The sequence below is a fragment of the Amblyomma americanum genome, chromosome 2 (genome assembly GCF_052857255.1).
Source record: "Amblyomma americanum isolate KBUSLIRL-KWMA chromosome 2, ASM5285725v1, whole genome shotgun sequence".
NCBI classification, from domain to species: domain Eukaryota; kingdom Metazoa; phylum Arthropoda; class Arachnida; order Ixodida; family Ixodidae; genus Amblyomma; species Amblyomma americanum.
In genome coordinates this window covers 29,249,495-29,264,844 of record NC_135498.1, presented here as the reverse complement: position 1 = coordinate 29,264,844, position 15,350 = coordinate 29,249,495, and the positions used below count along the sequence as shown (strand labels likewise).

The following is a 15,350-nucleotide window of genomic DNA, read 5'->3' as shown; positions in this document are numbered from 1 at the left end:
CGTTTACCAGAAGGTGAAGAGGGCAGAGGCCCTAAAGGTCGATGCCCGCTCGATTAAAAGGACGGGCAGGCAAGGTAAAGGCTGCCACGGGCCAGAAAGGCGTTGCTAGGGAGAGCATTGCGGCATTGGCACTCAAGGCATGAGTGAATGTATTTGCGTAAAAAGCTGTACATTCCACGCGAGTAGGAACGGTGCCGAAGTCGAGTGTAGGCTTTCAGAAAAACCGGCATGAGCAGTCTGGGGGTCAGCACGGAGAGACGCGCAAACTTTAGCTCGTAGCTCGCGGCGAATGACGAGGAGCCGTTCTCGACGATTGAGGAAGCCGTCGTGCAGTGAGGTGGTGGGTTTTGCACAAAGTGATCTAGTGGCGAGGGTGCTCCCGGAGCGCGGGTGGACGGTCTGCGCACGAGCGAAGTAATTCATTTGTGTTTACACTGTTCCACAATCATGTTTTAGCGTGCGCAACGAGGACAGCACGGCGCCAATGCTGGAGATAATCGCAGCATCGGAAAGTAGAGGAGACCGGGAGAGGGCGCCAACATCAGGGTTGTTGCGTCCGGAGCGATAGGCGACTCGAATGTCGTACTGAAGGCGCAAGGGCCTCACACCTTCCTCCCTTCACTCACGGCGAGGTTGGCGCATCCACCGAAAATAGATAGATTGATTTTTTGATTGATCGATTAATTGATTGGTTGGTTGATTTGTTCGTTGATTGATTGATTGATTGATTGATTGATTGGTTTACTGATTGACACCTGGACTCCATGTACGCGAAAACTCACGCGAACGCGAAGGCGGCGGCGGCGGCTGTCGTTCGCTCCGTCGCTTGTGGGCAACCTCCATGCAAGCGAAGGCGGCAGGCGACGCGAACCCGCGACGTGCGCAGCGGACTCCGTGCTTCGCGCACTCAAGCTTAGAAACACGCCCGTAACCTGTTCTCTCTCTTAAAATTTCGTGAGTGTGCCTCATAGTCAGGGCCAAAGGAATATTTCCTCTACGGCAGCGGTGTAGCGGCAGTGGTGATAACCAACGGCGTGCTTGCGGAGACGAAGTCACATCACGGGTTCACGGGGGAGGTGTGCTTTCGTTCGGTGCCTGTGCACACGGGCTTAGTAAAAACACTCCCATAAACTGTCACCGCAGTTTGATTGTAAGGGAGCAAACTGTAATTTACCAGTGGGAATGCGCGCCGCGAGTGTTTCTGCACAGTTGGAGCGCAGCGGCACGGTGGATCGAGCGCCGGTACCCGCGGCTCGACAAGCATCTCTCCCTGCAGTACGCCCGCTCGCGTAGCCCGCTCCAAATGCTGTTAGCCCTCCGCACCCAACAAGTAGATTGTTATAATTATTTAAATCATGCGGGTCTGCCTCTCAGCTACAAAACCAAATATTTTCTCGACGGTGGCGATGACCAAGACGACGAGCTGGTTTCGTGAGATGTACCCGTGAGAAATCGTGGACAAACCGGAAACGGCTTTGGGGGGCTCTGATTGGTCAGTCGCGTGGGGGACTTCCGGGCGACAAGCGAAATTTTCTGTGGGTGCAGATCCGAGCGACACGGCAAGCGACACATGCACTTTGCTTCGCGCGACGGCGTCGCTCGTCGCTTGCCGCCGTCGCCTTCGCGTGAGTTTTCGCGTACATGGAGTCCAGGCTTGATTGATTGATTGATTGATTGATTGATTGAAATCAAACTTTATTGCATGCATGGTAATTCTCAGAGTCTTGGGTGGTGCTCCTAGTCCGGCAGCCCAGTGGCTTGAGCCTCAAGCGCGGGCCTTGCGGACCAGTCCTCTTTGCTGGTCGGGGTCCTCGCTGTGCAGAATGAATGAGACAGTTACTGCGCTTTTTATCGCCTCAAAACAGTTTTTTCTTTGGTTTTTCATGTCCATCAATGGCGACGGTCGCTTTCTGCGACGATGACAGTACTAATGCTAACGCATAAAAACGAGAACTTTTCCTCCCCGTGTGAACTCCCACGGGACGTTTGTGTCATCGTCATCATCATTAGTCTTTCTGCGCCCACTGCAGGACAAAGGAATTTCCTATATATTTCCAGTTAACCCTGTCCTGTGCCAGCTGCGGCCACGGTTATCCCGCAAACTTCTTAAACTCATCCTGTGGTCGGCTCTACGAAGAAACGGCCAGGCCCTTCTTCTTCCTTGAAGTATAGGAGAAAAGCCCGCCAGAGCCGGAGTGCGTCCGATGATCCTCCACCCCCATGAAGCCCCTCATTTCTGCCGCAAGGCTAGGCCTATTTCATGCAGAAATAAAGACGTATAAAAAAAAATCTCATCCGCCCACCTAACTTTCTGCCGCCCACTGCTGCGCTTGCCCTCCATTGGTTTCCAGCCTGTTAGCCTAAGGACCAGCGATTATCTTGCCTTCGCATTACATGCCCTGCTCTGCCCACGTCCATTTTTTCCTCTTCATTTCGACTATGGGATGTCACTTTGATCCCTCACCCACTCTGCCCTCTTCCTGTCTCTCATTTTTCGCCATCATTTTTCTTTCCATAGATCGCTTCGATGTCCTTAACTTACAAAAGTCATGGAATCGCAGCGCTCGCAGATGAGCGCACACACACAACTCCGCTATTTATTTTTGAATATGTTTTGATCCTGTCTGTGTCCTCGTCTGCGAGCGCTGTGATTCTATGATGTCTGACAAAAAGCAGCTAGCAACATATTCTGCTCCTTAGCTTAAGCTGAACCCTTGTCATTAGTCTCCATGTGAACGCATCAACATATATTCGGTTGAAACAGCTGCAGGAACTGAAACTTTCAGTAACTCTATTGCCAAAGCGTCAGACATTAACAGGTAGCAAACTAATCTAGACTCTACCGACAGCAAGTTTTCATGAAGGAAACGGCTGCTGGCGATGAAAGGGTGCAGCGGGACAATATACAGGGCGTGTCACCTAATACTTCGCACAGTTTTAAAAACGGGCTTTTCGAGTTGGAATAACGCTTTTTTCGGTATATCATTGTCAGTGGTATAGAACATCAAAATGCAGCTAGCACGTGCTAACTAGCAGTCTGGTTAACTAATGCTGAATAGTTAACTTCTTAACTGTTATTGTTAGGCTCCTTAATTATCGAAAGGCGTGTAGGCCCCCTTAAGTAATATCCATATCATTTTTTTTTTAATTTCGAAAACGTGGTTACGCTCGGCGCTGTTACCGAACAAATTTCGGCTATTTCGACAAGTTACGTGTACTGGAGAGGTTACTTTGGCTGCGAGCTTCTCGAAAACGCACGCACTTTGGAGCGATGGAGCCAAATTTGTTGGGCCACAGGGCCGAAGGTAACCACGTTTTCGAAATTAAGAAAACTGATATGAGTATCAATTACGGTGGGCTGCACGCCTTTCAGTAATTAAAGAGCGTAATAATAATAGTTAAAAGTTAACTCAACATTAGTTAACCAGCGTGCTAATTATCAAGTCTTAGCTGCCGTACTGCACCGCTGACAATGCATGTCGAAAAAAATTGCTGTTATAACTCAGAAAGCTTGTTTTTAAAAATTGTGTAGTCTTAAGTGAAACAATATATGTGTGTCTGTGCGTGTGTGCGTGCGCGCGTGTGTGTGCGCGTGTGTGCGTGCGTGCGTGTGCGCGCGCGTGTATGTGTGCGCGCGCGCGTGTGTGTGCGCGCGTTCGTGCGTGTGTGTGTGTGTGTGAGCGTGCGTGCGTGCGTGTGTGTGTGTGTGTGTGTGTGTGTGTGTGTGTGTGTGTGTGTGTGTGTGTGTGTGTGTGTGTGTGTGTGTGTGTGTGTGTGTGTGTGTGTGTGTGTGTGTGTGTGTGTGTGTGTGTGTGTGTGTGTGTGCGTGTGCGTGTGTGTGTGCGCGCACACATAGTGGAAGGTGTGGTACGAAAAGTTGCGCGCCTTCAGCTCAAAGCGAAAATAAAAGAAACGATTTTATTTGCGAAGGAACAGAAGTGCAGCCCTCCTCACCTGCTCGTGGCTCTCCTGCTGGTGAGGATGCTGCCGCACAGATTCACAGCCTACCACCAACATTTCTCCCCTTTTCCACCACTGTCAGTTCCAGCACAAAGAGGACATCCCTAGAAAGTCCAGCATACCAAGTGAAATGTTGGCAAGCAGAGTAGCCGAAATAGTTCTGAACGACTGCTCTCCGATTCACAATGAACTATTCATAAATACAGCGTGGCACCTCACAACCGATTCACAAGAGAGCTTTGCACGAGCAGAGAGGAGGTTACACGTCAAGTAGACGTGTAAGTGGAAAGGGGGGGGGGGACAACTCACGCAATCTCGTAGACGCGAGCTCCTTGAAGAATACTCTGTTGCTAGGTTCAAATTTCTACTTGTTATCCAGCTGCTCAAGCTCGACTATCATCTCTTGATGCAAGGTTGAAGTCCTTTACCACAAGAACACCTTCGGGAAACAAAAACGCGGCGCAGTCGGGGAAATTTCTTGTTTTGCTTTTTGCTGCATCACCGGCATCGCCATCACGACTGAGCCACCACGGCGGCACGGAGTTAGAGCGATACGTTAGTTATATGCTTCTGTCCAGTCTACAGACTTAGTTTCTCTGCGCGTTTTGAAGTAGGTTGTCAGATTACTCCCGCACGCCCATCTGGTACATATCGACAGCGTGTCTTTTTGGGCTTAGTCGATAAACAAACTGTAGCGCAGTAGAGCACGTAGACACAGAAACGAGACTAGTGCAGACCGCGACCTCTTGCCTATCCTGTATATCTGCATTGCCTGATTTGCTCAGAAGCAAGCAATCGCAGCAGCAGCGTTCAGAACTTTACACGAAGAAATATTCAAAAACGTACCCGAAGATTTCGCGATACCAGTCAAACTCGTCCAATTGCACCAGTGCGAATTGTTCAATTTCGCTGTTTTCCACCCGATCATTGAGCCTTGGCAGCAGCACAGCATCTGCAAAACAAATGCACCGCGGTTACAAGTGCACTCTAGCCGAAGTTCGCAGCTTGTAGGCGTAGAGTTTCTTAACTATTAACTAGAGGGAAAGCTTGCGCCCTGCCTATGGGAGTTTGCATGGAGCTTCCTCGAGACCACCTGTACCACCATGGGCGCTCTAAGCATCGTGGGGCGGAGAGCTACCGACGGCAGAGCTACAACTTTTGGCCAAAAAATAATGAAAAAAGAAACATTGTTCGATAATCAAGAATGTCCTATCATTCAATATCGTGTCTATAAATCGCAACAAACGAGCAGAAAAGCATGTAAATGCAAAACTTGCCCAAAATAAGCGATGGCTTGATCTCCTATTGGCCAAGCATTGCAGACCACAAATGACAATATTTCGTGCTTAGCAGGCGCACTTTTAAAAAGAGATGTTTTTGAAAAAAAAAAGTGGTCCCTTCAACATCTTAAAAGGTTTTTCCACAGCATTTCGGAAAGCAAAAACCTTTTATTGGCGTCCTGTGCTGTTGCGCTTTCACTACTATGGCTTTTGCGCACTACTTTTACGCCGAAGTCGTCTGCGCGCGGAGCGCGCCGTGAATACGGAATGGGACATCTCTGCAACGCCACTCTGTGTTCCTGAAAAAAAAAAAAAAACTACTGTCCCGCACCAAGTAGCTCATCGCCCCATGATGCTTTGCGCGCCCATGGAGGTTCAGGTGCAGTGCCGCCAGCTTTCCCTCTAGTTAATAGTAAGAAACTGTATGCTTGTAGGCAATCGGAGCAACTCAGTATAGCTCACTTGTGTGTTCTCGCATCCCATCCCACAGCGCTACCTTGAACCAGTCGCCGCCAGGGCCCGCTGTCCGCTGTAATTCCTGCGAAATACGGAAAGTTATTTCCTTTCTCGGGAAGATGCTCTCTTTTGAAATGCTGACCGGAGGCGCCAACTTTATCGCAAAGGCAGCACTAGGCGTCGAGCGTAGTTAAGCGAGAGAGCGGTGGAAATGGGTACTAACCAAGATCTGCAACACGGGCCAGTCGTCCAGGTGCCCGTTGAGGAGACTCTGCGAGAGCGAGATGCAACACGCAGAAAAGTTTCATGGCTTGTTTTGTCAGAGGCAGGTTTCATAGCGTTAGCTGAGGGCCTGCTGCACATCTAGGCTTCTGTGGCCTACTCCCACAGCACGTGAATTTGCTTTTCTTGTCTACTGGCGTGAATGGAAGGCCGTTTCCTTTCGAACAAATAAATCTCATTACGAATGTTCAGATATAGGTCACTATGTCAGTTGCCCTCAGGAAGAAACACTTAACATACAAAACTAATCAGCCTATACTATAGCCAGCCTTGGCACGATTTCAAGCTGTATTTTGTAGTTTCCTAGGATTTTCTGAATATTGCGGTGTGTGCAGCCTTTCCTGTTTTTTTTTATTATTAGCCACCCAGTGTGTGCGCTAGTTTTTTTTCTTGTTTTTGTTTTCATGCGGTTATTTTAAAGGCCACAGGCCCTCTTAAGCTATTTCTCTTAGCTTTAAACCAGTGATCTATATATATATTCTCAACATATGCCATAGTGAAAGAACTCATATTCGTGCCTACGTTTCTTTGTTTTGTGTGCCTGTGTTCTTGAGCGCGTTTAAAGATGATAGGTAGCTGCGACTGCCACACAGGATTTCACGTCAAAGCCAGAAGGCAAAGATAATAGATCGAACTCCACGGGAAAGTATAAGGTGATCAAGCTAGACCCAGTTTCCGAACCGGTCTTCCAGTCAAGAATGAAGGCCTTCTTGGACCTCTATATTAGAGACCTGTGTATTGATGTAGTCGCCACGGATAGGATAGGACAGGCTAGTATGGGATAGGATGGGATAGGACGGGATAGGTTAGGATAAAAACGCGTTCAAATGTGTCAGACCGCTCACAATGGAAAGGTTGTGTTTGCTGATACTCAGTATCCGTGTAAATCGTCGTCCTAATAGAAGAATCTTGTAAAAAAAAATTCCAAAAGTCGCATCAGCATCAGGTGGCGCACCAAACGGCGTACGCTATCACGTCAACTCATAAGTGCAGCATAGTTCTCCAACTTTCTTTTTTTTTTTGCTAGCCGCCGATTTCGTAGTCTCTCTTGTTTTGGTCGGCAGTCTGAGCGTATGGCTATATTAATAGTCACCTGAGCCGAGTCTTGAGCGAAGAGATGAAGTGGGGGGACACGTAAAGCAAGTACGCCCTGCTACAATGCACACGGTAAACAAAATATTAGGTAAATGTATATTTAACATGACCCACCCTCACTCCCAGCTCAGCACACTACCTTCACCGGCTACGGGCGCCTCACACCTGCCAGATCAATAATATCAAATTTTCTTAATGCTAACAACTACCCACAAACTTCTAGCAGTGTGCTTTTGAATCTAAAAAAAGAAATCCATCTCGAAATGCCCTGGACTAAGGTAGGCAAAGAATCAAGACTGATGAGAATATTGATGTCTGACCTGAATTGCTCCGCGTGACAAGAGCCTTGCCATGGCTCAGGCCTTGACCTTCTAATAAGCCTAGAATAAGTGACGAGACGGCTGGCCGGCGATCACAAGAGCAAAATTTTTCAAAGATGTATGGAATAGCTTCGGGTCCACAGCTCGACACTGAGAAAGCACCACACTGTGATTTGTCGAGGAGCGCTCGTCCCCATCGCAGTTTGATAATAAACGATGGCGTCAGGTTTCAAGACTGTGAACACAACGTGGGGGTTGAATTTCGCTTCATGCAGCACACCCTACAGACGCCAGCGTAAACACGAGAAACGCGGACGCTCACAGAAAAATTCCCCTCGGTCAGCTCGACAGCCTGACTTCGTAGAGCCTGCCTTAATTGTATGCAGTGTGTACTTTCCTTAACCAGTCCCTGTTGACAGTAACGCTGGCTTTGCTGAAAAAGAGATAAAGAAAGCGACACAGAGATTAGGCACAAGCGCTGACCAGGTATATAGAATTCAGAGAAAACAGTTAAAAGGACCCTAAGTACAATAAATGGAATTCACGAGGGTAAGGGTGCGGGCTAATTGGTGTTGCGCTATACTACTTTAACCATATGGATCACCAACTAGGCGTTAACCTTGCCATGGTGCCTCTGTATCCTATGAGTTGAATTGAGTTGAGGTGTTGAATGCTACAGGTGGGGTTATAGCCTTGCTTTATCTGCCGGAAATTGCTCCACCGTAGCGTCTGTATCCTATGTACAGTATGTGCTTCACTTAGAGGGAACAAGAGAAAGGGTTAAACTGTATTAACTCGAGAGAAGATGGTTTCGCTGCAAGGCAAAAAGAAAAAAAAAGCGCAGAATGTTGGAGATGAGGAGCCTGAAGCCGTGCTGCTGCTTCGTGGTGAAACCTGCTTTTCTCCGCGTAAGCGCCGCTTTAATGATTTCTCTCGTTTCCGATAAGTATGACACATACTGTACTTGGTCAGCGCTCGTGCATCTAATTTCTGAGTACTTTTTTTTTCAGTGCTGCGCTCAAGTTTTCTTGTCACGGATCATTAAATAACCAGCAGCCTTACCCAAGTTAATACGCGAGCAGGGTATCATTTCGAACTTTCAAGTTGTAATGCTATAGCGCGAAATGCCCCGTTACCCAGAAGATCGGGCATGGCGTAGTGAGGAAAAAACACGAGCATGACTTTGGCAGGTGGTGCCCTGAAAGCAACCTAAGATGCAGGTGGGCCACCAGGTCACGTGTCCTCGCGGCGCCATCACAGCCTGCCCACCGGACAGTGAACAAATTGCCCACCGTGGCCGGTTGGCTATACTGCCACGGACCAGAAGGAGGTCAGCCCCAGACGTGGTAAGGGACCTCGGAGTGGCCCAGTTTAATCACAGAAGACCTAGCCCAGCACGAGCGCTCCTGACGCGACTGTGTCCGCTTCGTCTCCCTCTCGCCAAAAATTTTTATTTGCGTGCTTTTTGTTAGGTTTTGAAGTATCAAACTTTCTAAAAGAGATTTTTACGGATAGCTTCAAAATTTCGTTTATTTAGGTTCAAATTGAAAACTGGAAAATGCGTAATATTCAAAAACAAAATTCTCCAATTGGATTATTACTGAGCACGAGCGCTCGGCTGTGGGACAGCGGACCGAACACTAAATGGCTACCAAATAGACACCCCAACATTTATTTTTGGAAAGCTCTTCTAATACTCGCTTACTAATAGCTGTAAAGGCCGAGTCATAGGGGTTAGGAGTGGGGCCCTAAGTCCAGGTCCCCAAGACCCCTCGACGCTGCTTCAGCCCGGCGAATGAGCAGATGCTGGTCCTCCAGGTCGGGTGCTCTTCCAGTCCGCTTCGGTTAGCACTGGTCACAGAGGAAGACTATAAGGAGTGGAAACTCCGCCGTCTGCGGCGACCAGAAAAGGTCACAAGCCCACGGGGCCACTATCCTGCTGGCGGCGCCTGGCGGCCTGGAAAGAAACTACTGAAATACAACGTCACGGCGTGCCCGCTGAAGCAAACACCCGTGTCGTCTGCTTGTCGTCTGCTTTGAGCGCGCGCCGCCGGAGCCGCCTGCCCGGGCGCTGCATTTTTTTATTTTTTTCCCTGCTGCTTCTACGAGGCGCCGCAAGGCGCCGGCACTGCATGCGCCCCCGTCGGCGCATACAATTGTGACTATCTGGTCGCCTGCGCTCGCTCGCGCAGACGGGAGTTTCACATCCTGTATAGTCTTGCTCCGTGGCACTGGTATACGAGGGGCCGCTTGAATAGCTCGGCAGGCCCAGAGTGCATGGCAGAGGGTTGCTAGTGCCCCTCAGTTTGGACATCCAGGGCGACAGCGGTCTATGTGAAATACGGTGGAGACGAGAGAGGCAGGGGAAAGTCTGAGTTTGGAGCATTCGGAGAGAGACCGCCTTGACCCGTGAGAGGCGGCGGAAAAGCGCTTCGGGTAGTGAGGTGTTGGTAGTCAAGGACGTGCAGGTACAGAGGGAGTGCAGGGGTGGAATTTGTCGGAGGCAGGCCAGGTAAACCCGGCAGTGAATCAGCTCGGTAGGAAAGAGCGCGAGCTCACGTATGTGTCTGTTGATTGCCACCGAGTACGTCGTTTCCTGGGTTGCAGACGAGTGCGGACGTTGGGACGGGAGTGGGGGAGATGCTGAAGGAGAATAGCGGTGGTGTGGTCAACAACTAGGTCGTGGCACCCACGACAGGCGGAAGTCGAGTCGGTAAAAACAAGTCGGGGTTGGGAGGTGCCGGGAATAGTGAGAGCCAGAGCGATTCACAACCTTTGTGCCGACTGAGCGCTATGGCATGTATGGAATGAGGCTGCGGTGAAGTCAGCTAGAAGTCATATTTGGCAGCGTTGACGAGGACCAGCCATAGTGGCGGCGGAGATAGTCCCGGCAGAGCAGCAGGCAGTGCGAAGCGTGGGGTGTATATGGTTTGAGTTAGGGCTTGATCAAACGGTGTAGTTTACAGAAAGTTTGGGACGACCGAGGGAGATAGTTTGGTTGTCGGGAGGGAACGGACGGTGGAATGCCGAGCCGGGCCGGGAAGGCCTGACCGGAGTGGGGGACAGAGCGTTACGAATCTGCCGCTGCAGATGGTGCGACAGAATTTCGCCACTCTCGACGTACTCTCATCCTTCACTTTGCTTCTTGCCCTCTCACATACTCCCGCCAAACCCTCCACCTCTGCTTTCCTCCTTACGCTTCTGGCTTGCCCGTCTCCTCCGCTTTCCCCTCGCGCTTTCGCCACAATTTCATCCTCTGCTATCGTCGTACTTTCATCCTCCACTATGCTCCTCGTTCGCTCTAAGGAACACCAGCTTAGCTATTGCTTAACTAGAACCATTAGGCGAAAAGTTGCCACCGTTGCGGCGTTGTCGCTGTTGGTCGTCTTTACGAGCCCGTTGCTGATTCGTTAGCACATGTTTAGCAGGCGATGGCTTCGTCAACGGTTCTGTCACAGCATACACTGCACTAGAGTCATGGTGTCGCTTTTGCTTGTTGTTGTTGTGACTAAAGGAAGAGTGTAAAGTAAATTGCACGGGCCTGCTCACTGGCTCGAGCTGAGCCACAAACGCTGCCACATGCGGACAGAGGAGAGTTGAAAGAGACGTGAGAGGAAAGATTGAATGAAGAGACGCACGTCGCAGAACCGCGTCCGCCGAAGCGACGACACCGGTTATAACAGATCCCCCAGTTCCCTCCCCTCCTCCCCGTCCCCCCAATCCATACGAAAACACTGCTTTTATTACTGCACCGACTTGTAATGGCCGACACGCCTCCGTTAATCCCTTCTTTCCCACGTAGAGCGGTTGTGGCGTCTCAAAGGCGGAGGTGGAACCCCTGCTCCGCCTGTCTTAGCTGTGCCTGGTAGCTCTCAAACACTTCGACCCTTCTTACTCGGACAGCTGTCCGCACTGTACGGGGAAGTCTTCGCACATCTACCACATGATGTCGGCTTGCCCCTCCAACCCTGCTATCCCCCTCACCCCAATTCCAACCGGGAGGGTTGGAAAGCGACCCTGCTCGGCTGCTCTGACCTACAGGCCCAATAGGCCCTGGCTGAACGCGCCCGGGCAGCGGCCGACGCCACTGGGGTCCCGTAATAGGGACACCGCCTAGCGTTTGTGAGGGTTTTGATTGTGTCCTGTTCTTTGGTTCCGCTAACTATAGGCTGCAACCGTTAGCCTTACTGGAAACAATTTCAAACCCGGTGCTTTACCTGGAAGCTCGTATTCCCGATATTTACTCAGCTTCCAACTTCTCACGGTGTGTTCTTTCCTCAGGTCCTTTGACCCGGAGCCCGGAGTCAGTACTCCCATTTTCGTCTCCCAACCACACCTGTTCGCCTCTAATCACTGGCCCCGGTAACAGCTTCCGCAAGTCAAGTTCACGGAGAACTTGTCAGCCTAGCTTCAAGTCGATCTGAGCTCCGTGCAACGGGTTCGCAGCGCTCATGCTCACCCTATCTTCTATTATGATAATATTTTCCTATCCAATGCGAAACACGGCTAATATCCTAAATGGTCTTCTTGCTCATCACGTACACTAATTTCCACATCATACTGTTCTTTCCACTGATGCGCCCGGGAGATCTGAGAAGGCGGCGATTGGAATACATTCACAGGATCTGGCTTGGAGCTATTCTATACGTTTCCCTGATTACACTACTATATATTTTACGGTTTTTTGGCCATATGTTTCGCCCCTCTCAAAAATCCGAGGTACGTATCACAGGTTCTCATCCTTGCAGATTGCCTCTCGGCATTATACTCTCTCGAAACTTCATAATAATAATAATAATTGGTTTTTTGGGGAAAGGAAATGGCGCAGTACCTGTCTCATATATCGTTGGGTACCTGAACCGCGCCGTAAGGGAAGGGATAAAGGAGGGAGTGAAAGAAGAAAGGAAGAGAGAGGTGCCGTAGTGGAGGGCTCCGGAATAATTTCGACCACCTGGGGATCTTTAACGTGCACTGACATCGCACAGCACACGGGCGCCTCAGCGTTTTTCCTCCATAAAAACGCAGCCGCCGCGGTCGGGTTCGAACCCGGGACGAAACTTCAGGAAAACCTATTTTCAATCGTTCCTTTTTTTTTGTGTCCCAGACACTATGAGAGAGGTCCGTTTCGTACGGGTACCTGGTCGTGCGTGCGTCTATTTAAACGAGGTGGCTAATTTTTTGGCACGGTCGGCTCTCAGTGCCCCTGTAACATATGCCGTTCCTCGCTTCATTCTGTACGAAATTTCCTGTTTCCAGCGGTTTCAACACATCTCAGCCAGCTTTCGTGATCCGTTACTCAATACCACGGATTATTATAACTCAAAATACTTTTGGAATGTTCAGTCTTTCAAATCAATGCTATGTGAGGTGTCAGCGACGCTTGTGCGACGCAGAATCCCCACCTAAATTTGTAGTTTTGCATATGCGGGTTCGCTCACACAAACTCTTGCAACACATGCTGGTAAGTTGAATCAACAGAACATATCCTCATCTCTCGCTGGCGGTTTGTACTTCAGAAGAAGGCTTAACTGCTGGTCCTTCTTTCGAGGATAGGACTGCCCTGTGTCTCTTCCAGCTCTTCTCTCATTTGGTCCGAGCTACAAGGGATTCGCATTAAGCAGGGTTTGCGGGTACCTTCACGACTCAACATGATTGAAACTGGAAGGTTGCCGTGCCAACTGTTTTCAAACTTACTCCGCATATCTAAAATTATGTATTTTTCTATACCCGGGACTTTAAAATGGTTTTAATTTTTTTCTTCAGTGATATTTTATTTTTTTCTAGTTTCATCATTTCGCCTTTCTACTGTGTGCCTCTTCTTGTTATGCGCCACAAACTTTGGCCAATCGCCTCGCGTACGTAAGTGCGATGTGTATTGAGGTCGACAACACCAACGGAGCGCTCGCGCTAGGCCAGCAGCGGCGTACCACTCCACCTGAAACCGACAACAACATACACGCAAGAGACGATGCTGCTAGGCTCTGAACCTCCGGATTAATTCTTTGGCACTAAAAAGGTATGTTTTTCATAACATAGTCTCACTTCCAGCTCAGCGCAATACTTTCACGAGCTACCAGCGTTTCACAGCTGCTAAAGCAAAAATATTAATTTGTCCGAAGCTCCCAGCTAGCAACTGCCCGTAGACTTCTTCCCACTTCTCGCACCGTGCTTTTGGATCTAAAACAAAAAGACGCATCTCCAAATTCCCTAGACTAGAGTTGGCAAAGATGCAGAACCGATTAAAATATTGAGATCACCGTGGTCTGACCTTAATAGCTCCACGTGACAAGAGTCTCTCCATGGCGTGGGCTCCGACCTTCTGATAGGCCTGGAATAAGCGATGCGATGGCTGGCTAGTGACCACAACAGCAAAACTTTTTAAAGTTGTATGAAATAGTTTCTAGCCCACAGCTCGCCAGTCGGAAAGCACAACGCTGCGAGTTGTCCAGGAGAAGTCCGGCCTTTCATGCGCGTCACACCACGCGTCCTCACCACAGTTTGACAATAGACGATGCCGTCGCGCCTAAGGCGAAATGCACCTGTGACGGATGCATTCAGCTTTAATCAGCGAACCCCACGGGCCTCTGCGTGAGGCATAGAACCGCTCACGCCCATATAGATTACAAGAAGCGGTGGCTTCGGCGCGTCTCCTGCTGCCGAGCCGCGCGATAATGCCGGGAGATATGGATGTTGCTTACAGCTAATTAATCAGCTGCGACCTTTCCGCTCGTAGCCCTTTGTTTAATGTCTCCAGTACTGGGACATAACTGGGTGCGCTTATGGGCTTCCAGCGGCGAGGAAAAGCCTCTGCCGTCCTACTCACAGACTAATTCTCCCTCTGTGCTTTCGAGGTCACTCAAACCTGCCATTACGAATAGGTACCATCATCATCTTTCATTTACGCTGAGGGCCACCATAGGGCAGTAACTTGAAAGAGAAAAAAGGCAATATAAGAACGGACAGGATGTAAAGTAGGCGAATGCAGTGGAAATAAACTAATACAACGCAAATGCAATACAATACAATGGAATACAATGCAAGAATAAAGGAAAAATTAAAGCTAGCTGAAGCAGAGATTTCGGGTTATTTCCTGAAACGATCGATAAATGACTGTCTTATTATATTGGCATCAAACTCCTTAACAATGGAGCCTGGTTGTTGATCACAATCATCTTTTGCTGTTGTGAGAAAAGATTTCTTGAAGGCTGCAGTTGACCCGCGGGAACGCCGAATCTTAGGAAATTAGAGACGGCAGCACGTTCTGATTGGAGCTAACAACAATGTGTCACGTAGATCCGTAAAGATGCATCGCAATTTACGAAACAGGTAGATAGAGTCGTACCAGTCTTGCGTTCCTGCAGAGATGGGAGCTGAAGTGAAGATCTAATACTCACAATGATAAGGTATGCATCATAGTTTGAGGCAAATACAGCTCAAGTGCCTCTATGTTGGCAATTCAGTACATCTGGTGGAGTTTCCAGATGGTGGATGCATATTAAAGTATGGATGTATGGTCCATGCGCTAATTTCGAAACCGAAGGACAGAACAGAAATGGCGGCCTTCTAACGAATCAGGGTCGTTTCCATGCACTAGGAGTTGCAGTTTCCAAATTCCTTCAGGTGAGGTTACTTGGCTAGAGATAATGGCTCCGAGGTGTCGGCTGGATGGAAAAGTGTTTGACAGCGACAGCTTCAAGGTCCGGTTTCTGGGTTTCACGCCGGTGTAGTAGAAGCTGTCCGCGTAACCGGTGGGTAGTTACCACGGGAGGGCGGTTACTTTAGAAGGATGAGGTTATGGAGCGAGCGGAGGGGTCCCCGAATCGGATGATAGTTGGGGTGGAAGGAGAAGGGTATGGCGAGAGCGTAAGAAGGCACAAAAGAAGGTTTGTTGCACAGGAACTATCCAGAGGGCAGTTACCCTTGAAGAAGGAGGCTACGGCGAGGAACGAACAACCGG

The 15,350-nt window shown here is 49.4% G+C and overlaps 1 protein-coding gene across 1 annotated transcript; it reads right to left on the bottom strand.

Annotated features, from left to right (window-relative positions):
* Positions 1 to 1,685: 1,685 nt before the first annotated feature.
* LOC144118428 (replication protein A 70 kDa DNA-binding subunit-like) lies at positions 1,686 to 13,964 on the bottom strand. The gene is made up of 6 exons (XM_077651367.1): positions 13,662 to 13,964; positions 5,920 to 5,967; positions 5,703 to 5,778; positions 4,807 to 4,912; positions 3,955 to 4,064; positions 1,686 to 1,814 (listed from the first exon to the last, which is right to left on the bottom strand). The coding sequence occupies exons 1-5, from the start codon at positions 13,692 to 13,694 to the stop codon at positions 3,998 to 4,000; spliced, it is 330 nt and encodes a 109-aa protein (XP_077507493.1). The 5' UTR covers positions 13,695 to 13,964; the 3' UTR covers positions 1,686 to 1,814; positions 3,955 to 3,997.
* Between the last annotated feature and the right edge of the window lie 1,386 nt (positions 13,965 to 15,350).